This window comes from Labeo rohita, chromosome 2 (genome assembly GCF_022985175.1).
Source record: "Labeo rohita strain BAU-BD-2019 chromosome 2, IGBB_LRoh.1.0, whole genome shotgun sequence".
NCBI classification, from domain to species: Eukaryota; Metazoa; Chordata; class Actinopteri; order Cypriniformes; family Cyprinidae; genus Labeo; species Labeo rohita.
In genome coordinates this window covers 15,789,936-15,816,014 of record NC_066870.1, presented here as the reverse complement: position 1 = coordinate 15,816,014, position 26,079 = coordinate 15,789,936, and the positions used below count along the sequence as shown (strand labels likewise).

The window sequence follows — 26,079 nt, the reverse complement described above, 5'->3', positions numbered from 1 at the left end:
TCTTTATGTAGTTTCAAGAAAATAGCTTTTTTTTTTTTTTTGAGACTCAAAATGTTCTGTAAACTGGAAAATATGCATTTGCATTTTTTTTTACAGTGTATAGAACAGTTTTATACTGTTATTGCTTGTAAACAGTGTGATTTTACTTGAATAGTGTACTTGAGTATTATTTTGGGAGAATTTGTACTTTATTCAAATAGTCAAACTGACTACTTGTACATTTGTGACCCTGGACCACAAAACCAGTCTTATGTTGCCCGGGTGTATTTGCAGCAATAGCCAAAAATACATCAGATGGGTCAAATTTATCGATGTTTCTTTTATGCCAAAAATCATCAGGATATTAAGTAAAGATCATGTTCCATGTAGATATTTTGTAAATGTCCTACCGTAAATATATCAAAACGTAATATTTGATTAGTAATATGCATTACTTTAAACTTCATTTGGACAACTTTAAAGGTGATTTTCTCAATTTTTTTTATGTTTTTGCACCATTGGATTTCAGATTTTCAAATAGTTGTATCTCGGCCAAATATTGTCCTATCCTAACAAACCATACATCAATGGAATTCTTAGTATAATTTTATTTTGAGTATAATTTTATTTAAATAATTTAGAGTTAAAATCCAATTCTTTTCAATAGACCCATTCCTTTGTGAATTCAGCTGAGCTTAGACATTATTAATTACAAGGACAATTTATTTTATTTTATCTATGTGTTTTTTAGTAGCTATACGACTAAGGTCAAATCAGAAACGATAATCATAGCTTGCTGTAGCAAACCACTTGTATTCCTAGACCAGGGGCCACCAAACTTGATCCTGAAGGGCCGGTGTCCTGCAGAGTTTAGTTCCAACTTGCCTCAAAACAGACTCTGGGAATACTGTACTATCTTGTAATATCCACTAGAGGACAGTGCTGTAATCTGATGATCAACTCATCGCTTAAACAAGAAGTATATTGTTCAGTGAAATAATTATTCACAGTATTCAGATAAATTAAAATTCGTTTTGACCACTAAACCACCACACCTTTCTGATAAAATACTTGTTATGATGCCTGCTAATGCAGATTTCCCAATACATCTGATAAAATATAGTTTTAATGTAGAGGACGCTGAGGTCACATGACAACCCTGTTCTAGTCCCTAAGCTTTGGGGAGTAAAACGACCTACTTATAATTAATTAGATAGTGATTGCACTTTTGTGTAATATGCTGCCTTTAATTTTAGAAAATTAGGGTCAAAGAAGTTTCTTAGTATAGAATTCAAGGCAATATGCCATCGTGTTCACCTCCTCCGGTTATTACAATTTTTTTTATCTGGGGCAACCAGTGCATTCAGGAGACTTTAATACATCTATTTAGTGAAAGTTCGAACTATTCTTGATAGCGTAAGCTATTGTTGTCCCGCTGATGAAATAACATTTAGCAGTGCTGAACCGAGATAAGATTTGGCTGTGCTGACAAACAACAAGGTCTCATGCAAACTTGGTAGAGTTTTCAAAGTTGGTAGCGTGCCCTCTGGGCATTTGTTTCACTAGTGAACAGGAAAGAACAGAATAATAACCATCAGCCAGGGGGAAAGCACCATATGGGCCCCTCTCATCCTTACCTTGAAAACACCATCAGTACAGTGCAAAGCAAACAATAACAGCCTTCAGCCTCCCCTTCTTCACCCTCCCCTTGGTGGGTGTTTTTTTAACCACACCCATTTCCTCCATTGTGGGAGGAACTCACCAAGAGCAACATCACTCCTGCATTCCTGCCAGCGTGCACTGTGCTTCCCGTGGCCTGACTGTAAACCAGGCCAGACTGCTGAGCTGTTTCTATGGTGCTACATCAGTGGCTTAAGAGTCACTGCACGCAGCCAATCAGATGGCTTGTGGGGGAACCGTGTGGGCTGTAGTAGCTAAGAGAGCGAGTTTGTGAACTTACTTGTGTTGGGTACAGACCGGACAACTTTCCTAGAAGAGAACAGGAGAAGGAAAACTCATCATTTCCAATGGAATGACAACTGGTTTTTGTTGGCTGCATTCTCAGCGTGGACATTGTGTTTGAGTTCAGTCACTTCCACTTGCATTGTTATAGACCACTTTCTTCATGTTTTACTGGTGGGAAGTGAACAAACGACGAGGAAGACTTCACCCTCAAAACAGGGCCAGAAAGAACTAGTTTTTGGCATCTGCTCAGGACAGAACGTAAGCTGTAGAGAGAAAATTCAGTTGTCATGGCAGATAATGTTATTGAGGAGACCGATAACTACCCTGGCAAAGATGAGCTGGAATGGGGCTATGAAGAAGGTAAGGGTTCAGTTCAACTAATTCTCCTCTTTGTGAAACATGAAACTTTATTGTCACACCCATGACCAGGAATTACTTTAAAAACAACCCTGTGTCACTTCGCCTGAAATACATTTATACACTGACGATTCTTTAAATACTACACAAAGACAAAATCTGACCGCTGCGCGGTGTGTGGTCACTTAATGCACGCTTATATATTAAATATTTTTGAATCAGCACCATATTTTTAACTTGTGAAGTTGTCAAGTGCATAAATAAAATAAATATTTTAAACATATTTCCATAATGCATGCATATTATATCAGAAAAGCAAAGGAAAACTTATAACTTATACCAAATTTGTTCTTTTTGTGAAGAGAGACTTTTTTTTCAAGCTTTATTACTAATGATATATTAGATAAAACAAATGGAGGAGGGTGAGATGAAAAGCTGCAGAGGGAAAAAATGAGCACATCCTGTATCCCTGTAACGTTGGGAGTGAGACGAGAGACAAGCGGATCCATTTGCACGCTTTTATTGAAGGATTTGAACAGAGACATGGTCAAGGCAGGCGTGGTCAGACAGGAGCAGACAGGTGTATAAGGGCTAGGCAGAGAGTAGTCGATAAACAGGCGGGGGGTCGAGACAAACCAGACGAGGAGCCAGAATAACAGAAAGACACGACACGGGATGAACACAGAGAAACGCTTCGTATGACCAGATAAACACAGTACAATACTCGGCGGTGAGTGACAGAAAGATCGGGGCTTTTATACTGTCTCTGATTGGACGGGGGTGTAGTGCAATGGCTGATGGGGAATGGAGTCCGGGGTGTAGTGCAACAGTCAGAGTGTGTAAACAGAGGGAGAGCGACATCTGGTGGTGAGCGGTCCGCAGCTCACCGACCAGATTCGTAACATAGCCCCCCCCCAAGAGCGGCTTCCAGACGCTACAAACGAACCATATTCCAGCGGAGCGGTGGGGCGGGGGTGAGACAGGGCAAGGGCTGGAGGGCCAGGTCCGTGCAGAGGACCAGGTGACTGGGGCAGGACCGACAGAGCAGGAGCCCACCAGGGTGGAGCCGGAGGCGGTGCAGGAGGCACAGGGGCCCTCCAGGGCGCCGCCGGAGGCGGAACAGGAGGCACCGGAGCCCTCCAGGGCAGAGCAGGAGGCGCAGGAGCCCTCCAGGGCGGAGCCGGAGGCAGAGCAGGAGGCGCAGGAGCCCTCCAGGGCGGAGCCGGAGGCAGAGCAGGAGACACCGGGACCTTCCAGGACGGAACCGGAGGCAGAGCAGGAGGCGCCGAGGCCCTCCAGGGCGGAACAGGAGGCGCCGAGGCCCTCCAGGGCGGAACAGGAGGCGCCAGGGCCCACCAGGGCGGAACAGGAGGCGCCAGAGCCCACCAGGGCTGAGCAGGAACCCGCATAATAGACTGGGACCTGGGGAGAACAGTGACAGAGGAGGCAGACAGAATGAGGGAAGAAGCAGAGAGTTTGTAGGGGGGCGCCACCTCCAAGGGAGGATCCACAGCCACGGCTGACACCTCAGGAGGCATTGGCGCGGCTTCTCCAACTGACGGGAGCTCTGGAGCAGACTTGGGACCAGACGGGACCTCTGGAGCAGACTTGGGACCAGACGGGGCGTGACTTGAGTCTGGGCCGTCAGGCGGGGCGTGACTTGAGTCTGGGCCGTCAGGCGGGGCGTGACTTGAGTCTGGGCCGTCAGGCGGGGCGTGACTTGAGTCTGGGCCGTCAGGCGGGGCGTGACTTGAGTCTGGGCCGTCAGGCGGGGCGTGACTTGACTCTGGGCCGTCAGGCGGGGCGTGACTTGACTCTGGGCCGTCAGGCGGGGCGTGACTTGACTCTGGGCCGTCAGGCGGGGCGTGACTTGACTCTGGGCCGTCAGGCGGGGCGTGACTTGACTCTGGGCCGTCAGGCGGGGCGTGACTTGACTCTGGGCCGTCAGGCGGGGCGTGACTTGACTCTGGGCCGTCAGGCGGGGCGTGACTTGACTCTGGGCCGTCAGGCGGGGCGTGACTTGACTCTGGGCCGTCAGGCGGGGCGTGACTTGACTCTGAAACCGCTTCGGGAAGACCGGCCATGATGGGTGCCGACTCAGGAGCAGAAAACATGACGTGACCAGGCTGTGGCTTGACTGAGATGGCCTGAGCAGGCTGTGGCTTGGCTGACGGGGCTTTAGCCGGCTCTGACGTGGCGGCCATCTTGTGCGGTGGCTGGCGAGGCGGCCATCTTGTGCGGTGGCTCTGGCGTGGCGGCCATCTTGTGCGGTGGCTCTGGCGTGGCGGCCATCTTGTGCGGTGGCTCTGGCGTGGCGGCCATCTTGTGCGGTGGCTCTGTAACTTGGCTTGAGACAGGAAACACAGCTCCAGCTTGGTTTGACACAGCTCCAGCTTGGTTTGACTCAGGAACAACATGGCTTGACTCAGGAACAACATGGCTTGACTCAGGAACAACATGGCTTGACTCAGGAACAACATGGCTTGACTCAGGAACAACATGGCTTGACTCAGGAACAACATGGCTTGACTCAGGAACAACATGGCTTGACTCAGGAACAACATGGCTTGACTCAGGAAACACAGTTGCAACTTGACTTGACTCAGGGAATGTAACTGTACCTTTAAACGGCTCTTGTATGGCAGCTGTGACGTGACGGAGCTCTGTGATCGCCGCCATCTTGTGAACGGGCTCCGCCGTTGCCGCCATTGTGTGGACGCGCTCCGACGCGGCCGCCATTTTGTGAACGGGCACAGCTGTCGCCGCCATTAGAGCGATGCTATCCATTACGTTCGCCGCCATTTGAGCAATGCGATCCATTGCCGTCGTCATGGCTCGGGCGCGCTCCAGCGTGGCCGCATTTCCCCGAGTGAGCCAAGCGGCCAGCGGATCTGTGGCGTCGCGCTCCGGCGCGGCCGTCATTATATGAGCGGGGTGCGCGGCCGCCATTACCGAGTTGTCGCGTTCCTCCTTCGCGACCCCCACAGTAAGCGACGCGCCCACACACAATAGTCCAAAGTCCATACCTGAATGTCCGAGGGAAAAGCTGCTGGATCCTGTTGTGGCCGAGTATTCTGTAACGTTGGGAGTGAGACGAGAGACAAGCGGATCCATTTGCACGCTTTTATTGAAGGATTTGGACAGAGACATGGTCAAGGCAGGCGTGGTCAGACAGGAGCAGACAGGTGTATAAGGGCTAGGCAGAGAGTAGTCGATAAACAGGCGGGGGGTCGAGACAAACCAGACGAGGAGCCAGAATAACAGAAAGACACGACACGGGATGAACACAGAGAAACGCTTCGTATGACCAGATAAACACAGTACAATACTCGGCGGTGAGTGACAGAAAGATCGGGGCTTTTATACTGTCTCTGATTGGACGGGGGTGTAGTGCAATGGCTGATGGGGAATGGAGTCCGGGGTGTAGTGCAACAGTCAGAGTGTGTAAACAGAGGGAGAGCGACATCTGGTGGTGAGCGGTCCGCAGCTCACCGACCAGATTCGTAACAATCCCCATGTGTCTGCTATTCCTGTTGGACCCCTCAGTAATGACTTTGAGGCACTGGAGCCCTGGCAGCCTTTATTTAGTTTCAACATTGGGACAAAAAAAATGGACCACTGTTTATTATCTATGGCAAGGCCAAATATTTTCCTGAATTGACACAAAGTATCACGGTGCATAAGTTTCAAGGTTGGGCTGCAGGCTAGTGTCATGAACAAGGACAGTGTTATCGACTCAAAAGCAGTGTGCTTTGATAACTGCATTAGAATAAAATGTTATCAACATTTAAGGGTTGATTGAATCAACTTTTCTGTCTTTTGTGATTGAATCCAGGTGTTGAATGGGGTCTTCTGTTTCCTGAGGCAAATGGAGAGTACCAGTCCCCCATAAACCTTAACTCTAGGGAGGCCTGCTATGACCCGCGGCTCCTGGAAGTGGGGCTTAACCCAAACTATGTGGTTTGCAGGGACTGCGAAGTCATTAACGACGGGCACACTGTGAGGATCATGCTTAGGTCCAAATCAGGTATACCATGGTGAAAGTTCTCTCTATGTTTGAGTGTAAAGGAACAGCTCACTAACAATGAAAATTCTGCCATTTTCTCCTCTTTCTGCCTTGTTTACCAAAATGTCATTCATTTGAACACCAAAACAGATTTTGTTTTAACTACAGCTGACTACAACTTTCAAGTTCCAACTGAAAAAAGTACCATAAAAGCATTACAAAATAACTCCATAAGACTTGCATTCTAGCATTTGACACGGAGTAAACGTTATCAGTGAATGGTTGCTACACTCTAAAAAATACTAGGTTGATTTTTCTACCCAACCCATGCTGGTTTGAGCCTTTTGGGTCATATGTTAGGTTGTTTTTTCCAGTGGGTTCGCTGGGTTAGTGGCTGGGTCATTCTCACTGACAGTTTAAACTGTACACCCCTCCCCCTCCCTCAGACGAAACAACCCAGCCGTTGAGTTACAGTCGTAGCACGGGCTTTCTGCATCCTTTCAAGGAGAGAGTGGTTCTCAACATTTTTTAAAGTGTAAAGCATCTTAAATCTTACATTGTTCACACAATATCATTTGATTACAGCTTATAATAATGGCACACAAGTCAGGTGCAGTTGCTATTTATTCATTTTTGTCAATGGTAGCTAATACAAATACAGTCGTTCATTGTTTGTTAATATTAGTTCACAGTGCATTAACTGATGTTAACAAATACAACTTGTGATTTTAATAATTCATTAGTAAATGCTGAAATTAACATTAAGATTGATAAATGCTGTAGAAGTATTGTTCATTCTTAGTTCATGTTAGTTAAAGGGGTCATCGGATGCTAAGTTCACTTTTACATGCTGTTTGAACATCAATGTGTGTTGGCAGTGTATGTACAAATCTACCCTGTAATAGTAAAAATGCAGTGGTTTTTAATTAATCTGTAAAAATAATATTCCCTTTGTTAAATCGAGTCATTCTCAGATGCCTGTCGGTGTGGCGTCACACTGGCAGAGGCCACTCCCACAATAGTTGATTGACATTAGCGTCTTACCTCAGATGTTGTAACAGTCCAAGCTCCATGTTTTGATGCCGAAGCAGGGATGTAAGTTAGACAAAAATTGAGCGATTGAGGTGTTGTGTTGCTGGATGTAATAATGAACGTAGTGGTCGTCATTTACTCCCAACATCTGAGCTGCTGAAGATGCAGTGGATTACGTTTGTTTGTGAAGGGAATGCGCCTCCCGATCTACATATATCTGTCTATGTTCATGCAAATCATTCGTGATCCATTTTCACTTACAGCAGAAGTGAGTATAAGGGTTTTTTTATGAATCTTTGCAATCGCCTTTCCTAATAATGTGCTAGTTAGCAAGTTTAGCGGCTAAATGTGGCTAAAGTAAACAGGCTCGTCACTCCACAGAAAGAAGAGAGGGGCGGGGCGAGCAGAGCTTTTTTACATTTAAAGCAGCCTCGACCAGAATGGGATGGTTTTTGCAGAGCTGATTTTGGCAAGGTAAAAAGGGTGTTGTTTTACACTACCACTGAGAATTTTTAACCAAAGTATATTATAGACTTTTCATTAAGACCCTAAAGAATCATATCAACTTGTGGAAAATGGGCATCCGATGACCCCTTTAACTAATGTTAACTAATGAACGTTATTGTAGTTTTACCAAAATGATTACTTAAAATAATAATAAAAATAAAAATCTGATGTAAAATAAAGTAAAATACAAAAAAAAAAAAAAAAATTAGTTAACATTAACTAAGAATGAACAATACTTGTAGGCATTTATTAATCTTAGTTAATGTAAATTTCATCATTTACTAATGCATTATTAATGGTAGTTAATAAAAATACAGTGGTTCACTGTTTGTTTAGGTTAGTTTACAGTGCATTAACTAATGTTAAGAAATGCTATAGAAGTATTGTTTACTCTTAGTTCATATTAACTAATGTAGTTAACTAATGTTAACTAATGAACTGTATTGTAAAGTGTTATCCAAACTGCTGCTTGAAATAATGAAAAAAGCTGTTAACTGATGTAAAATAAAGTAAAATACAAAAAACAGTAACACTTTACAATAAGGTGAATTAGTTAACATTAGTTAACCACTTTATCTAACATGAATTAATGAACAGTACTTCTAGGCATTTATTAATCTTACTTTTACTAATGCATTATTAATGTTAGTTAATAAAAATACAGTTGTTCATTGTTTGTTCATGTTAGTTCACAGTGCATTACCTAATGTTAACAAACACAACTTGTGATTCTAAGAATGCATTAGTAAATGTTGAAATTAATATTAACTGTGTCTACACCGGACGCAAGTGGCGCAACAAAATACAGTAGAACCCATTGTAATCAATGATGCTGTCTACACTGGATGCGACAAATTCCCGACAGTAAACTGCTGCCGCGTTCTATTTATGACACACTCACACAAAGTTCAAATGATTTGCAACGGTCGCTTTGTCACGTCCAGTGTAGACAAACTTCAGCTGTTGCGGCGCGGCGTGATGCATCCATGCAACTGTCACGTCCAGTGTAGACACAGTGTAAGATTGATAAATGCTGTAGAAGTATTGTTCGTTCTTAGTTTATGTTAACTAATGTAGTTAACTAATGTTAACTAATGAACCTTACTGTAAAGTGTTACCAAAATTGTTACTTGAAATAAAAAATGTTAACTGATGTAAAATAAAGTAAAATACAAAACAAAACAAAACAAAACAAAAACAAACAAACAAAAAACAACAAAAAAAACAGTAACACTTTACAATAAGGTTCATTAACAGTAGTTAACCACTTTAGTTAACATGAACTAAGAATGAACAATACTTGTAGGCATTTATTAATCTTAGTTAATGTTAATTTCAACATTTACTAATGCATTATTAATGCTCGTTAATAAAAAATACAGTAAATTCCGAAATTAACATTAACTAAGATTAATGTGTTACCAAAATTGTTGCTTGAAATAAAAAAAAGTTTCCTGATGTAAAACAAAGTAAAATACAAAAATAAAAACAGTAACACTTTACAATAAGATTCATTAGTTAACCAGTTTAGTTAACATGAACTAAAAATAAACAATACTTCCAGGCATTTATTAATCTTAGTTAATGTTAATTTCAATATTTACTGTTGCATTATTAAAATCACAAGTTGTGTTTGTTAACATTAATGCACTGTGAACTAAAATGAACAAACAATGAATGACTGTATTTTTATTAACAAACATGAACAAAGATCAATAAATACTGTAATAAACGTATTGTTTATTGTTCGTTTCTGTTAGTTAATACATTAACTAATGTTAACAAATGACACCTTATTGTAAAGTGTTACCAAAAAAAAAAAAACCAACCCCCCCCAAAAAAAACGTAAACATATTTTCTTTCAGCTAGTTTAAAAGGCAGAATTTATCATTTCCATTTAGTATAACTTGATGTATGAAAATGCTTTTTTGAAGCCACACAATTTCTTTTTCATTTAAAAAATATCAGATTTATAGTAGTTTTCACAAATACTGAAGTTCTTCTAGTAAAAAAAAGTCAAATATGAGGCATTATATCTGCCTCGGATTTCTTTAAATGACATAAATCTGCTGTCTGTGAGAAACCTACATATGTAAAATGAGCTTGTTTTATGACATTTCATCCTGTTCTCTCTTTTGTGACCTTTGTAATGCTGTCTAAGTTGTGACCGGGGGTCCACTCCCTAGTGACCACGAATATGAACTGAGCGAGGTGCGCTTTCACTGGGGGAAAGAGAACCAGAGGGGATCTGAGCACACTGTCAACTTCAAGGCTTTTCCTATGGAGGTCAGTGTCACAGTTCTGTCCGTATTAAGCGTTTGCTTTTGTTGGTCCTCTCAGTACTCATCCGTTCTGATGTTTGAGGGACAGATTAAAACAAGCCTGCTTCACACCACACACATAAACAGCATGTATTTATTTTGAGGCCTATATTAACAGGTCACAGTATTCACACTGCATAAGCAATGCAAATAACAGCAGCACGTGAGCTGCAATTTGACTTCTAAGGAAGGAAGCTTTTTTAGCTACAAAAGCATAAAGTGGGACCTCAATCCATGTCAGAAACAACAATACCAGGCTTCACTGAGGATTTATCATCAAGTGATCTATTCAAATCACCTGTTCCTGGCACCTACTCTCCTACTCCTGGTCTTCTGTAAACAAGCAGAAAGATAAGGACCCGTTCTCACTGTGTTACCATGTTTGTCATCCTGTTACCATATCGCATTTTCTCAAGCTGTTGGCACAACCGCAAGTCAAGCCAGTCTTTTAACACAACGTGGAATTGTCATAAAAGTATTATCTCCTTTATAACTTGGCATACCTTGTATATGTACATTTTAGAGTTCAGTTTATTGCAGATCAATCAATTAATCAATTAGTAATAAATATCTCTCACAGCTTCATCTAATCCACTGGAACTCTACATTATTCAACGGCGTGGAGGAGGCCATGGGAAAGAAAAAAGGCATTCTCATCATCGCTCTATTTGTGCAGGTATCACATGTGACTTCCCCACATACTAGATGTCATAACACATACAGAACTACCTAATAGTGTTGCGTCAATAAACATGTCATTGGTGCTGTAAATATAGAAGCTGTTTAAAAAGAAAGGCTGTTTTTTTTTGGCAGTCTTACCAGTCACTGGTAAATTACCAAATGTGACCCTGCCCCACAAAACCAGTCATAAGGGTCAATTTTTTAAAATTGAGATCTTTTCATTATTAAGTATCTTAATGGAACATGATCTTTACTTGATATCCTAATGATTTTTGGCATAAAAGAAAAATCAATAATTTTAACCCATACAACGTTTTTTGACTATTGCTACAAATTTATCCGTGCAACTTAAGTCTGATTTTGTGATTCAGGGTCACAAATTAGCATCAAAAGATCATGTGTGAACTTGACCTTTTCAAAAATACTGGTAAATTTGTTCCGGCAATGAACCGGAATTAGAAGTTGTAACATTACCAGTAAATGCATGAATGCAGAACGAGTTTACCGGTATGAGCAACACGAGTTCAGAACTCGCAGAAGTAAGACGCCTACTCTGGACCAATCCTAACATCCTGACGCAATGAACGCATTTACTTTGTGCTGTGCAGTTTGATTTGTAGTCGTCTAAAGCCCTTTTCGGATGGCAGTTGTTTCTCGTGGGGACGTAAGTGATATAACTGCCATCCGAATCCAGGATGTCGGTGTTTTTCTCTCACGACCCTCACAAAAATCCCCGGCCGAATTACCTACTGTGTTTTGACAAACACCAAGGTTGTGTGGTATTTTAATTGCCGTCTGAATCCACATCTCTGAGTTTACAAGAAAAATCGATTTAAAATTCAATGTTTAATACAGTTTTTGACTACTGCCGAACACCATACGGTAGCCTAACTGTTGTACGTCGCTGTAATTTGCATGTATTTTTATTTCTGAAATGCTGGAAATATTTAAAAGAATAATAATTCATAACTGCTTCACCACAGTGAGTGGGGGCAGAAAGAGAAGAAAAGCATGTAAACATTAAAAATGGGTCTTTATTATGGCAGCAGTAGTAGTGAGGTTCATTAGAGTTTTCCCTCTTTTCCACACTTTTCTTCGGTTTTAAATAGCTTGTAAATGCCCATGCGCATTTTACTTTCACTTTCAAATTAGCAGCAATTCTGCGTTAATTGATTGAATGGACAACAACAAAACAGTACGACAAACTCACTGATACTAAACACAGAATAATTCATTTATTAACAAAATGAATAAAAATATAGGCTTATGGTATAGGCTTAATGTAAAATAACAAATAACTCACGAATCTGGAATGCGACTGTTGTTCCTTACACTGCACTGAGCAGCCGCACTCAGTATTAAATAGTACTGTCTGTTCTCTAAACTAAACTAAATGATTTTTATTACTATAAAAAAAATCAGCTGTGCGCAAGTGATGAAACCATGTTGCGGCTTAACACTGGGTAAGTCCAACTATTGCAACAAGCTTATGCAATACAATTTTAAAATGTGTATTATTTTCTTGGGGCTTAACTGCTTTATTATATACAGATATATACATAACTATATCGCGTATGAATATATACGACTATAGCGTGTCTATTTTCCTATTTTTAAACAGGAGATTTAAATAATCAAATAATAAATAGGATTGTATATTATAAAATATGCTTGGAATAATAAGAATACATTTTACATAATTGTAAGTATTTTTAAATACATTTTACACAATAATAAGAATAAACTTGTAAATAAAATTCAATTCATTTATAGCAGACAATCATGTGAATGGCCACATGATCAGTGCGTTCCCGGATTTGTAGGATCACAGAACTCCTTTCTCCACTGTGAATAAATCGCCATCCGAATCCGTGAGTTTTATAACTGAGGTGATATGTAAATTTATTTTTACTGATCTCCATATGAGAAACAATTACCGTCCAAATAGGGCTTAATATGATGTTTCTGGGCCAAAAGCGCTGCATGAATGTACGTTTGACACAAAAATGTCAACAATATCAACAAAAGCACTGACCGTGTATATCCCTCCATGTCAGAGGTAATTTCTGGTTAATGATGTTAGAGAATTTACCAGTGTTTTTACATTGATGTGTGAATGGTGCTTTACCGGTAAAAAGACAGAACATTTTTATTTACATTCGTTCATTCGTTCTGGTAGTTTTACAGCAATTTACTGATATTACTGTGTGAAAAAGGCTATTGGTGCTCTAATTTGTTCTATGCAGATTGGGAAGGAACATCTTGGACTGAAGGCCATCACAGACGTCCTGCAGGACCTGCAGTATAAGGTGAGCAGAAGGCTCACTAAAGACTATAGCCAAAAATATGACTCTTACGCTTGTGACCTAAAATGTCTCTTTTTTTGTGTACAGGGAAAGACAAAAATAATTCCATGTTTTAACCCCAACACATTACTGCCTGGTAATTCTGAATTCATAATCTCTTATACTGATATTTGCGTTTTATTTGCATGTTTTGATATTCGATCTTTAGTGACAACATCTTGATATTTCCTAGTTAAAGGTTACCAGTGTGTCTGACTGCCTCCGTTGGTTTGTCTACTTCCTCAGATCCTCTCTTAAGAGATTACTGGGTGTATGAGGGCTCTTTAACCACACCGCCCTGTAGTGAGAACGTCACCTGGATTCTTTACCGTTACCCCCTTACCATCTCTCAGATGCAGGTAACACCTCTACAGCTATTGACAAAATATTGTTATTACATATGTATGCTATATAGTATAATAATATATAGCTGTCGCCAAAAGTGCCCAGCCTTTATTAAATCATTATATTGATCTTATGTAGATTTATTTTGTCAGTTAAATACCTTAAAGCTGGCATACCATAAAAATCTGACTTGAAGTGCTATAATCGGGTCCCCAGTGCATCTGCCAACGTAGAAAATGTGAAAAAATCTCCACCCACGGTGCCGCCATTGTGTTTTTGCAAGCAACAACAGTGTACCAGTTCTGACCCCATGGTGAAAGTTTGAGCAAAGCATGCTAACTGTTCTGTCATTGGCTGCACAGATGAGCACTGAACACTATTTAGCTAGTCCCAGCCTCAGAGAAGACGAGAGAGCAGTGGATTTTTGTCATATTTGACAGTTTAAGCACAATAAGACATGAAAGAACTTAGTTCTTAGTACGCACGTCCGCTTTCTGTGCGCATGCTTCAGATGTGTGCGCTCAGAAAATCGTACATCAGAAGTTTAAACTAATATGGTTTAAAACACATGATTTCAACACGATATACATGATAATCAAAATCAAACAAATGTTGTTTAGCAGAGTATCTGAGATATGAGCTGTAAAAGCACAGCCCTATTCTAGAAAAGGGGGTGGGGAGCAGTAGCTCATTTGCATTTAAAGAGCCATGCATGAAAACAGAGTGTTTCTGCTTTCACTCAAAATAGGCAAAATGATATAATAAATGATCTGTGGGGTATTTTAAGCTGAAACTTCACAGACACATTCTGGGGACACTTGACACTTATAGTGTAGATCTCCTTAGATCTCCTTTAACCAAGTTAAATTTGTAAGTTCATTAAAAGCAAATATTGTGCAAATGTCCTCTCCATAAATCACTACGGTGTATAAATTCCCTAGTCAATTTGGAGTATTTCTTTACTGGACAATACACATTTCCTAATTTTATGCCTAAAATGTGTTTTAAAATCACATAGGAAAAAATAAGGACTGTATGATCTCTGTATAATATCAGTCTTTAAAAGCAAGATATTTAAAGTGTACCTGAAGTATAACTGAACAATGTCCACTTTAGCACAATCAAATACACTTCAGTATATCTTTAGTTAGACTTCAGCACTACGTCCGCACAATTAAAGTACATTAAGTACAAAATTAGTTGTTTTAATTTAGCAGACTTTACCAGTTTAGTATACCAAAAATACAACTGGAGGGTATTTTTATTTAGAAGATAAATATGTAAATATATTTGTAGTATACTTAGCATAAAATAAATGTATTTCAAATACATTTTAGCCTAACTTCTCTCTTAACCCTATCTTTGAAATATTAAAGTCTTGCTGACCCTGGCCCAAAAACAACTAAAGTAGTGCATAATGTCTTATCATTGCTTAGAACACTAATTTATATAAACACATTAAAGGGGAAATCAGAAACCGTCTTGACGCGACTTGCACAGGCTGGGGTTTACCTCAGTGATATACATCATAAGTTCAAGAACAATATATGCTGTTTGTCTGCAACTGCATTATCTTTGATCTCAATGACTAGCAGAGCAGGGGTACTTTCAAGTAAAGGCCAGTCATATATTGATTATGAGGTCAAACATGAAAGCAGGTCAGGGTCTTGTCTGTGTTTGATGACTAAAATAAAATTTTTATAGAAAATGTTTCCTTCCTGGATGAACCCAAAATGCAACACTGATATGTAGTGCACCCATTGTGCACCTGAACAGGGTATATGACCCTGCTTATTTTATGTTATGTTATTAAAACAAATGCATTATAAGAAGAAGTTACAATGGAGAATCAAAGCAGAGGAAAGAGGAAAAACTAAAAGATAATTAAAAAAAATACTCTTGCTTCAGCATGTTTCTGAAAAATCTCACACCCAGGGTCCAAATTCAACACTCACCCATAAGTAAGTAAAAGAATGGAATTATTCACAAGTGTTCTGCCCTGTTTAAGTCAAGTCAAATTTATTTATTTAAAAAAATTTCAAAGCAGTTTTACAGAAAGTCACGATGGTAATGTTTATATATTTATAACTTTATAAGCAATCAAGCAGTTGAGATTTGCTTTACATCGCTTTTATGTGAATATACTGTGTATATTTTATTTCAAACGGTTCGATACTATTATTTTGATCAATTCGGTATTTTATACGCTGCTGTTCCGAACTTCACCTGTTCTTCACCGGCAGTGCTTCCTAAATTGCTGCGAAACGGGTAAACGTGACAACAAACAGAACAACACGATGGATCGTCAAACAGATGAAACTCGCTTGAGTTTTGTAAAAATAAAATACGCTCGAAACTAGTAAATAAAGACAACAGTGAAATATGACATTATTTTGCATACAAAACATGATAAAGATGAATGAGCTGACCTCACCGCACCTGTATGCAAGCTGTGCTATAAATCATTAGTTGCCACAGGAGGCAACACATCAAATCTTGCCAAGCATTTGCCATTTGTGAACCTGGACCACAAAACCAGTCTTAAGTAGCACGGGTGTATTTATAGCACTAGCCAACAATACACTGTATGGGTCAAAATTATCGATTTTTCTTTTATGCCAAAAATCATTAGGATATTAAGTAAAGATCATGTTTCTTGAATGTGTTTTGTAAATTTCCTACCATAAATATGTCAAAACCTAGAGATTTATTTTAGAGATTGACAGGTGAGTGCATCATTCATCATTCAGAAATGTAGTTTTAATTAACTTTTATTGACAACTGATCAACGCACATACCTAAGATGGGATACAGAGTAAACACGAAAGCTCAAATGTGCATGACACGCTAGAACCAGTTTAACTTTTGGTCACATGATATTTGCACTTGCATTTCAAACAATCAAATATTTGTAATTTAATTTAATTAATTATTATTTTTATTTAATAACTGAATTTGAATGAAGCATATTAATTATAGTATCATTAATATGAAGGGAATGTTTCAGCCAAGAGAGCGTGAGAGATTTATATTTAATGCTTTTTCTTTGGCTACACTCTTAAAAATAAAGGTGCTTTCAAAGGTTCTTTACAGTGACCATTCAGGTCCATTCAGTCAAAGGTTCTTTGAAGAATCATCTCTTTCTTTTTATAATCTGAAGAACCTTTGTTCGCCACAAAGAACCTCTTGTGAAACAGAAAGGTTCTTCAGATGTTAAAGGTTCTTTATGGAACCATTTAGACAAAAAAGGTTCTTCTATGGCATCGTGAAGCACCTTTGTATCTGAGTCTGAAATCTAAAAACAATCAGAGAGAGATAATAACATAATTTTGAATACTTTGACTGTTAGAATAACACTTTACAGTACAGTAAACTGTTAAAATTTATAAGGTAAGCTGACCTAACAGTATTACAGCACTTAAAGCAGAAGTCCACTTCCAAAACAAAGATTCACATATAATGTACTCACCCCCTTGTCATCCAAAATGTTCATGTCTTTCTTTGTTCAGTCGTAAAGAAATTATGTTTTTTGAGGAAAACATTTCTGCATTTTTCTCCATATAATGGACTTCTATGGTGCCCCGAGTTTGAACTTCCAAAATGCAGTTTAAATGTGGCTTCAAACGATCCCAAATGCGGTTGTAAACGATCCCAGCCGAGGAAGAAGGGTCTTATCTAGTGAAAGTTTCTCGGTTATATTTATCTTTTTTTTTTAAATACTTTTTAATCTCAAACACTTGTCTTGTCTTGCTCTCCCTGAACTCTGTGTATTCTGACTCAAGACAGTTATGGAATGTTGAAAAAAACTCCAATCGTATTTTCTCCCTCAACTTCAAAAATCATTTCAAAATCATCCTACATCCCCGCAGAAGTTCCGGCCCAATCTTTGCAAAGTAAACATGCAAAGAAGATCAAACACCCTTAACAAAAATGGTAAAACAGCGATATAGAGCGATTTCGAAGTTGAGGGAGAACATTAGCCGCTGAAATATGAAATAAGAAGAATAACAAAGTGCAGTAAATGGTAAAACTGTTTGCACTACAAACTAGTGTGTTCGTAATTAAGGTAATACATCAAAATAATGTAGTAAGACACACCAGTTTGCAATATCAAGTTGCTGTTTTGTACAGCTAAAAAAGGTGGAAGCGATGACACTGGAAGCCAGACACATTAAATTTACACATGTCCGCGCCCGCCCTTACAGAAAAAATAAGGTGGATATAAATTGTATTATTTTTATTAAAATAACAGATTGTTACGCTAGATAAGACCCTTCGTTCTCGGCTGGGTTCGTTTACAACCGCATTTGAAATTAATCATTTTTAATTTATTTGATTTATATATTTATATTTGTTCCAGAGTAATCGAACTGTAAATTTGTCATATGCACAAAAGAACTGTAATAAATATAATGCAAAATACAGGTTTATGTATAAAATATTTATAGTCAGTAATTTTCTAAATTCACTCACCAATGCTCACTGTGGAAAGAGTTCATTTTGGCCTCTGCTCATATCTAACCCGCCCACTGCTGTATAGAATCACTGTGCATAAGGTCAGAGAGTGCACAGGTGAATGTTGGCCTTCTTTCAACTAACATTCAACACTTCTCTCTGCCCCAGATTGAGGAGTTTCGTCGTCTCAGGTCCCACATTAAAGGAGCAGAGCTTCCAGAAGGCAATGACGGGATGCTGGGGGACAACTTCAGACCCACCCAGCCCCTGAGCGACAGGGTGGTCAGGGCAGCCTTCCAATGAAACCCCCACAGTAGGATCCATTTTAATCTGCCATGGGTAAATTTCAGGAGATTGCATTCTGTTCTTTGTTTATTCAAGCAGAGCGCCCTCATTTGAGCATAATGCCATGGCTTATGTATGGCTTTGGCTGCTCTTTGTAAAGGAGGAGTTAAGATTAGGCTCCTCACATTAGCTGATTAAATGTCTCATTGTCTGGCTTGCGACAAGAGCCCACCTGGATTTTCCGAATGCAAAACTGTTAGTACTTCCAGAATTAAACAAAACTGTAGATTCATCTCCATATGAGCATTATTCTGACCAATAACTGTACAAAAGCTCTTGCTTAGCGTGCAGTGGCTTAATGGAATTAGGCCAAGTCATCTTAGCAGTATTAGCATCACTACACAATAGAGTGCTGCAAGGCGTAGAGTAATAGAGTAACCCACTTCCTTCTGATCTAGGACTAGCTGCAGCATTGTGTATAGATCTGTCTATTTCTAGAGCTCTCAAGGGGACACCTGAGTCTGCCTGCATATTACTCATTTTGAAATGAGACTTTGAGCAGGCTAATTTAGGCCATGATGATGCAGTGCTTCTAAAAGAGTCTGATGATGTAACCAGAGTAAGCTAAAGTATTACTTTGGCACTAGTCTGTTTATATACTACACTTCTGTTAAAAACAGAAAGATTAAAGGAATAGTTCACCACAACATGAAAATTTGCTGAAAATGTACTCACCAATAATCCAGAAAATCAATTAACATTTTGTGACGTGAAACAAGCCCGTAATCCATAATAAAAAAGCCCGTCCCCTGTTTTCCTCTCACACCAAAATACACTGGCGTATTTCTTTGAAACTGTTTTGGCATATAAACAATGCATGATTTTCGCATATTTCTCTCCTGATTCAAATTAGATGACTGGAGGACTTTTATTTTAGCCAGAAGTAACATTTTAAAGTTAAAAACATCCTAATAATGGATTTATTACAAACATGCAGCTTTTCGCTTTACAAGACATTAATTGATGGAGTCCATTAGTGAGCAAATTATGTAATGTTATATTTCTCTGTATGTATTTTGATATAAAGGGTCTGAACATTTTCAGCAAATTTTTATTTTTTGGGTGATCGTTTCCTTTAAGTGCTTTATCATGTAACTTAAAAGAGAAGTGCATTTCCAGAATAAAAATTTACAGATAATGTACTCACCCCCTTGTCATCTAAGATGTTTGTGTCTTTCTTTTTTCAGTAGTCAAGAAATTATGTTTCTCGAGGAAAACATTCCAGAATTTTTCTCCATATAGTGGACTTCTATGGTGCCCCTGAATTTGAACTTCCAAAATGCAGTTTAAATGCAGCTTCAAAGGGCTCTAAATGATCCCAGCTGAGGAACAGGGGTCTTATCTAGCAAAACGATTGGTTATTTTCAAAAGAAATGTACAATTTCTATACTTTTTAACCTCAAACGCACATCTTATCTAGGTCTGCGTAAACTCTGTTTTTTCCAGTTAGGGTATGTCGAAAAACTCCCATCTCATTTTCTTCTTCAACTTCAAAATCGTCCTACATTGCTGCAGAAGTACAGACCCAGTGTTTACAAAGTGAACATACAAAGGAAATCAAACGCCTCTTCCAAAAAAAGAGTAGACGTTGAAGAAGAAAATGAGATTTTTCGACAAACCCTAACTGTATTGACCCGGATTACACAGAGCTTAAATGCGCGTTGCAGGGAATAGACAAGACGAGCATTTGAGGTTTAATAGTATATAAATTGTACTTTTTTTTTTTTTTGTAGAAAATAACCAATCGTTTCGCTATCTAAAACCCTTCTTCCTTGGTTGGGATCGTGTAGAGCCCTTTAAAGCTGTATTGAAACTGCATTTTGGAAGTTCAAATGCAAGAGTACCATTGAATTCCACTATATGGAGAAACATTCTGAAATGTTTTCCTCAAGAAACATAATTTCCTTACAAATGAAAAACATGAACATCTTGGAAGACAAGGGCGTTAGTAAATTATCTGTAAATTTTTGTTCTGAAAGTGAACTTCTTTAAACCCAAACTATACTTCACATTTTACGCGTTTTGCAGAAAGCAGTTGTTCCACAAGGTGGCAACACTCTACTGGGCCGTTGTTTCATAGTAGAAAACGAAACTAAAGAGACCGAACATCAACAACAAAATAGCAGAGACAACAGACGCTCACGCTGACAAGCGCTTGTGAGCGAGAGGTTATGAGACAGTTCGGCTTTGGTTTAAAAGACTTTTTAAAAATTGCTATCGGCCATAACTTACGGGGAAAAATAGACCAGACACTGGACATGGACGAAGCTTTCTAGAGCTTATTAGAGCAATTAAAGCAATAAGCCTCAAGAAGCCATGATTTACAGTGAATTTATAACAGCTAAGGGGCGTTGTTAGGCACGATGTGAAGCGGAGTGCCTAAAACCCCCTTAGCTGTTATAAATTCACTGTAAACCCACGGCTTTACGGGGCTTATTGCTTTTATAAAACGGTTATTCCATATACATAGTAAGGTTTCACAAAATAAAACAGAGCAAATAAAGTGTAATGATATTAATAAAAGCATTGTTCTTCTGCCAAACAATGTTGTTCCTCAGTAACAGTTGTGGTTGCAAAAAAGTGGCTGCCAAGCAACACGCAGAAGTAAACAAAGGTGTATGTTTGTAGAGTAATTTACAACAGCTTTGAATGTGGCTCAGAATCAAGGACTGGAACTATCCGTTTTATAAAATCGTTTTTAAAAAACGCTACTCAAGCACTCTTCTCCTGTTCAGCACAGATTAGCATTTTCCCTACGTATGTTTGAGATGATGATGAAATAATGTTATTCACCTCAGATTTGATTCATAACTGATTCATGCAAGCCATGAGCTGTAAACACCACAATAAACAAAAACCCTTCAAACACGGTGTAATCATCATTTCCCACTTTCTACATTTTAAATAACAAAAACTACCTATCTAGGTCAAGTATGTTGCAATCATCTTCGAACCAACTGTCAGTAAATAAAAGTCAGGATGTGAATTAGCTGAATCAGTACTAACTAGTAAAACTGATTCCAGTCAACAGATTTGGCAAATAAATATCTCTTAGATCATTGCATTTGAAAGGTCTACTATAGGCTAATTACTAATGCTTCTTCTTCAGCTACGTATTTGTTTGGCTCACATACGTATTTATATTATCACACATATACACACATTTTCCATCGCTCTTACCTCTGTCTAAAATTCTCTCATCCACCCCTCCCTCCCACACATGCGTATACACCCACACAGGATGAACACACTACTTCCTCTGTGCTCAGTAACAGAGAGCACATGCATGACAAGCTGATGGAAGCACAGTGAGATATTGTTCAGGTGTAATGGATAGCTAATGGTCACATAACTGCTTCACAAATCAGCAATGTGTGGTCGGCATGGAAATTGGGGTTCCACAGATGCTTATTCTATTTCCATTTTCAAAATCCTGTACAATGAATCAAAAAAGGTCCCAATCTGAAAGTAACAGTATAACCCTAAGAAGAAAAAACGTATTTCCCAAACATGTTAGTCGTATAAAGACACCAGAGTCTATACCTCTTTACAATAACATTACACTTATTCACATTTCATGTCTCTCGGATAAATTCTATGCTTATGAATAAATAAGTAGTTTCAGTATGATGAACCAAAATGAAAATTCTTGACTTTAAAAAAAGAAAACTTTAACCAGATCTACAGATGTGTGTATGAATGTATTGTTTGATTTGTGCATTACATGCACATACTGCACAATGTTTGTGTATGTGTGCGGTCTTCCTGTGCATGGATTTTTTGTGTGCCTGTGTGGGAGGTTATGACAGCCTACTGCTTTTGACAGCATAATCAGACTCATATAATGTACATTTAACATGATCAGATCAAGTAGCAGTTTCTGTTCAAATGTCTTGGCCCCAATTTCAGTGCATCCCTTTTTACTTTGTGCTGCCCACATACTACACTATATCTATTTTTATCTATCCATCTATATATATATATATATATATATATATATATATATAAATAAAGCATTTTACATTTATTACAAAATAACTCAAGGCAGTAACAATTCAAACAATATATTTTATGTGTGAACTTATGTTCAGCTGTTCTTTTTAATATTTAACTTTTAACTACTTTTACAATTTTTCGGATCATCAGTCATCAAAGCTTGGTAAATATTGGTCACAGACAGAGATTTTGTTAAAATTTTACCAAGCTGATTAAAACTCACTAAAAACTCCCACTGAAGGTAACAAAGTGGTTATATCTAAGTGTGTGGGTTGTTTACTTACTGACTAAATGAGTCTTCTCATTAACGCCATTATATTGTTAATTCAGACTGATCTGCAAACGCACAATGCACATGAATACAAGAGGCGGGATTTATCGCATGAACCAATCACAGCTGAACATAATCAGTCATATCCAATCATATCGCGATGGAGGCATTGCCTCCTCTCATGTGACTTTCCCCCATGTCATGTTTTGTTATATTATATATATTTCTATGCATATAGCATGTAGATTTAAACTTTTTTCTTTATCTTTCAGAGATTATAATGATGAAGAACTAGAGACGAAGGCTCTACAATGTCCTGGCTAAAGTGAAAGTCCATCACTTCCTGTTTTGCTTGGGCATTGTTTTTGTAGCTAACTGTCCTGAGTATGGCCATGATGTGTGCAAAAGCTGCTTTTATTGTTCATCTAAAAACATAATTAACTGGATTTCATGTAAACAAGAGAAAGCCAGTGAGCATGAAGAATCGCCTGGCGATAAGCTTGTATAAGGAAAAGTGAAGGAGCATATTAACGCTTTATGAATATTGATAGAATACTGCAATTAAGAAATTTAACGGTATGTAGCATGTGTATAGTCCTATAAATGTGGCTTTATAGGATACCGTACTACACAGTATAATACACTGACACATAATGTTGGCAGACCTATTTCATACACTGTTTGATTATTTCTGATATTCTGATACATAATTTGACATGATCAGAATCTGTTTAGTCATATCAGAAGGTATAAATGTCTGCACATTGAATGCTTTTAAATATTAGCACTGAAATAAATTCATGCTGTTGAATGAACTAATTAAAGCTGCAAAGACTTTCATGGGTGCATTATTGTTTACTTGTTTACTGTGGTGAATGAACAAAATATAATGGACTGTAGATGTATTATTCTGTGCTTAATGTTTGTTTTAAGTTTATTGTGAAAGTCTATGTGTAGATAGCTGTATTGCTCACATCTGATTCAGGGCTTAGCAGGTGGTGAACAGCAGTTTAACAGATAACCAGTCTATTGGTCTTTCATTATCTTGCTTCACCCCAACTTTTTAGCAATGCTGTTCATCTCTTTGTAGTCCCACAAAAAAGGAAACATGATTCATTGACAGATATGTGTCTGTATGTCATATTATTTCTGAAACCCGAAAACCACAGACTCTGCTGTTCTCATGGGAAACCACGTTCAGGTGAAAATAACTGCTTATGCATACCTTGAAAACCCCCTTGTCATCGTAATGATTGTCATGTAAGGAGTAAGCATAAACAACCTGACATTTACAATACAAAGCACAGTGTCACTTCAAAAATATTCTCATTGTAATTTCTCACTGGATATTTTGGGGCACTACTTATTACTATTACATAGGCCTACTTATTAGAGGTGTAACGATTCACTCGTTTTCTCGATGCATTGATCTTGAAACACGGATTTTTGAATCAGACAGTAATCAATTTAAAACACTAAGAATCCAATGAATCGCAATTTCTAAAGTGATTCAGTGCTTTAAAATATTTACATAAATATAATTACTAAAAGAACAAATGAACGGACCTTGAACAACTTCATGCGCTCCATTTACCTTCTGTCACAGGATTGCGTGTGCGCTCTCACCGATGCATTTTTTGAGCAGCCAACGTGTGATCTCTCCTTAGTACTCAGTCCTGCTACAGTAATGTAGTTTAGTTCTACTCTGTAGTTTTTCAGTGGCTCTCACTCAGTCCAGGACACGCAACCACCCAGGATGTGTCTTCCGACTAGGGATAGCTCGATACCATAATTTTACCTTCGGTACGATACCAGAATGTGATATCTCTATATCGATACTACATCGATACCATAGGTCTCAAAAGATATGAAAATTGAAAACAATTTAGTAAGTAATGATAACAGCATGCACGTCATTAATGACGACATGCGATGAATGGTCAGGTAGCATCGTGTAGTCTGACAAGTTTCTTGTTCCCAACACAACAACAGTTAAAATCGCATAATCTGACATAGTGACTGTCGTAATCAACCAAAAAATCGTGTAGTCTGACCGGGGCTTAAGGGGTGTTGTCAGGCACAACGCAAAGCGGAGTAAACAAAAACACTGTCTTAGTGTGGAAGGCCAACTCGATTTCAACTCAACTATTGACACATACAGTTTGATGCATCTGGTTGTATCAGAAAATGAAGGAATATGTTACGTGATGATTTTATTCACGTGAGTAATCTAGATTGATAATGCAAATATTCACTACGCCAGGGGTGCCCAAACCTGTTCCTGGAGATCGACTTTCCTGCAGAGTTTAGTTCCAACCCTAATCAAACACACCTGTCTGTAATTATCAAGTGCTCTTTGAGATCCTAATTAGCTGGTTCAGGTGTATTTGGTCAGGGTTGGAGCTGAACTCTGCAGGAAAGTCGATCTCCAGGACCAGGGTTGAGCACCCCTGCACTACGCCTTTGGTGTGCACACAGCATTAGCGTGGACAAGACCTAGCCATGCACCTCCTATGGTTCTCAATTACATTTTCAGTGTGTATTAATTATTTTATTTTTAAAAATTACATTTTGGTTTTATTTTTATTTCAGTTTTAGATTTAATAATTTTACTTCTAAATCCTAAACTAAATTTTATTATTATTATTATTATTATTATTATATTTTGGTTTTACCAGTAACATTAGGCCTACTGATGTTTCATCAAGTGACCTATTTAAATCACCTGTCCCTGACACTTGGGTTCCATATAAGGAAACCTTACTGCATGTTTGCTTCAACTGAACAACATCATACCTCAGCCTACACACAATGCTACAGCAAAAATATGGGTATTTTGATGTTAGCATGCTGTCAGTAAGGGCGTTGACATGAAGCAAACTTACTGATTTTATTGTAATCGCATGACCTATTCCACTGGTCCGTGAGAAAATATTAACATCCCCTTAGCAACTAGCATATGCAGCTCCACCCAGCAGCTTCAAAGCCTCTAAAACAGTATATTGAAGCATTGAAGTTGTTTGTCTTCTGAATTCAGAGGATCCACACCTGTGTATGACTAAAAAGTCAGAATCTTGTTTGTGTGCATTGAAAAGGCTTGTAATTGTGTAAAAGCACACCAGTAGAAAAAAAAATACCATGGTAAAAGTACCATGGCACATGAATAACATACTCTTTCAATATCATACTGCAGTTAATGGTTTTACTATCATTGTACCATTTTTGTTAGGATCACATAAGTATATATACTCTTATTTTCTTGCATGTTGTTGCAATGTGCAGCAGTGAGAAAAAAAAAAAATCTGATCTCGCAAAGCAATGCGCAGTGTAGACATTTTGTGACAATTGTGAATTGGACTTTGGACCAAACTGGCTGTATTTTTGTCAATATTAGTGGTTGTATTTAAAGTAGATGCTGTTATAGTTTATATAGGTTAAGTTAGCATTAGCAGAGTTGTTTCAGCACTTTATTTT

At 38.6% G+C, this 26,079-nt stretch overlaps 1 protein-coding gene across 2 annotated transcripts; it reads left to right on the top strand.

The window, feature by feature from the left end:
• The first annotated feature begins 1,752 nt into the window (after positions 1 to 1,752).
• On the top strand, positions 1,753 to 23,443 carry ca8 (carbonic anhydrase VIII). 2 transcript variants are annotated; one of them, XM_051094259.1, is made up of 9 exons: positions 1,755 to 2,304; positions 6,137 to 6,328; positions 10,008 to 10,132; positions 10,748 to 10,843; positions 13,095 to 13,157; positions 13,242 to 13,290; positions 13,440 to 13,552; positions 18,162 to 18,332; positions 22,878 to 23,443. In XM_051094259.1, the coding sequence occupies exons 1-8, from the start codon at positions 2,232 to 2,234 to the stop codon at positions 18,294 to 18,296; spliced, it is 846 nt and encodes a 281-aa protein (XP_050950216.1). In that variant the 5' UTR covers positions 1,755 to 2,231; the 3' UTR covers positions 18,297 to 18,332; positions 22,878 to 23,443. The 2 variants fall into 2 exon arrangements, with proteins under 2 accessions (XP_050950225.1, XP_050950216.1); XM_051094268.1 differs by lacking the exon at positions 18,162 to 18,332 and having other exon boundaries at positions 1,753 to 2,304.
• Positions 23,444 to 26,079: the final 2,636 nt, after the last annotated feature.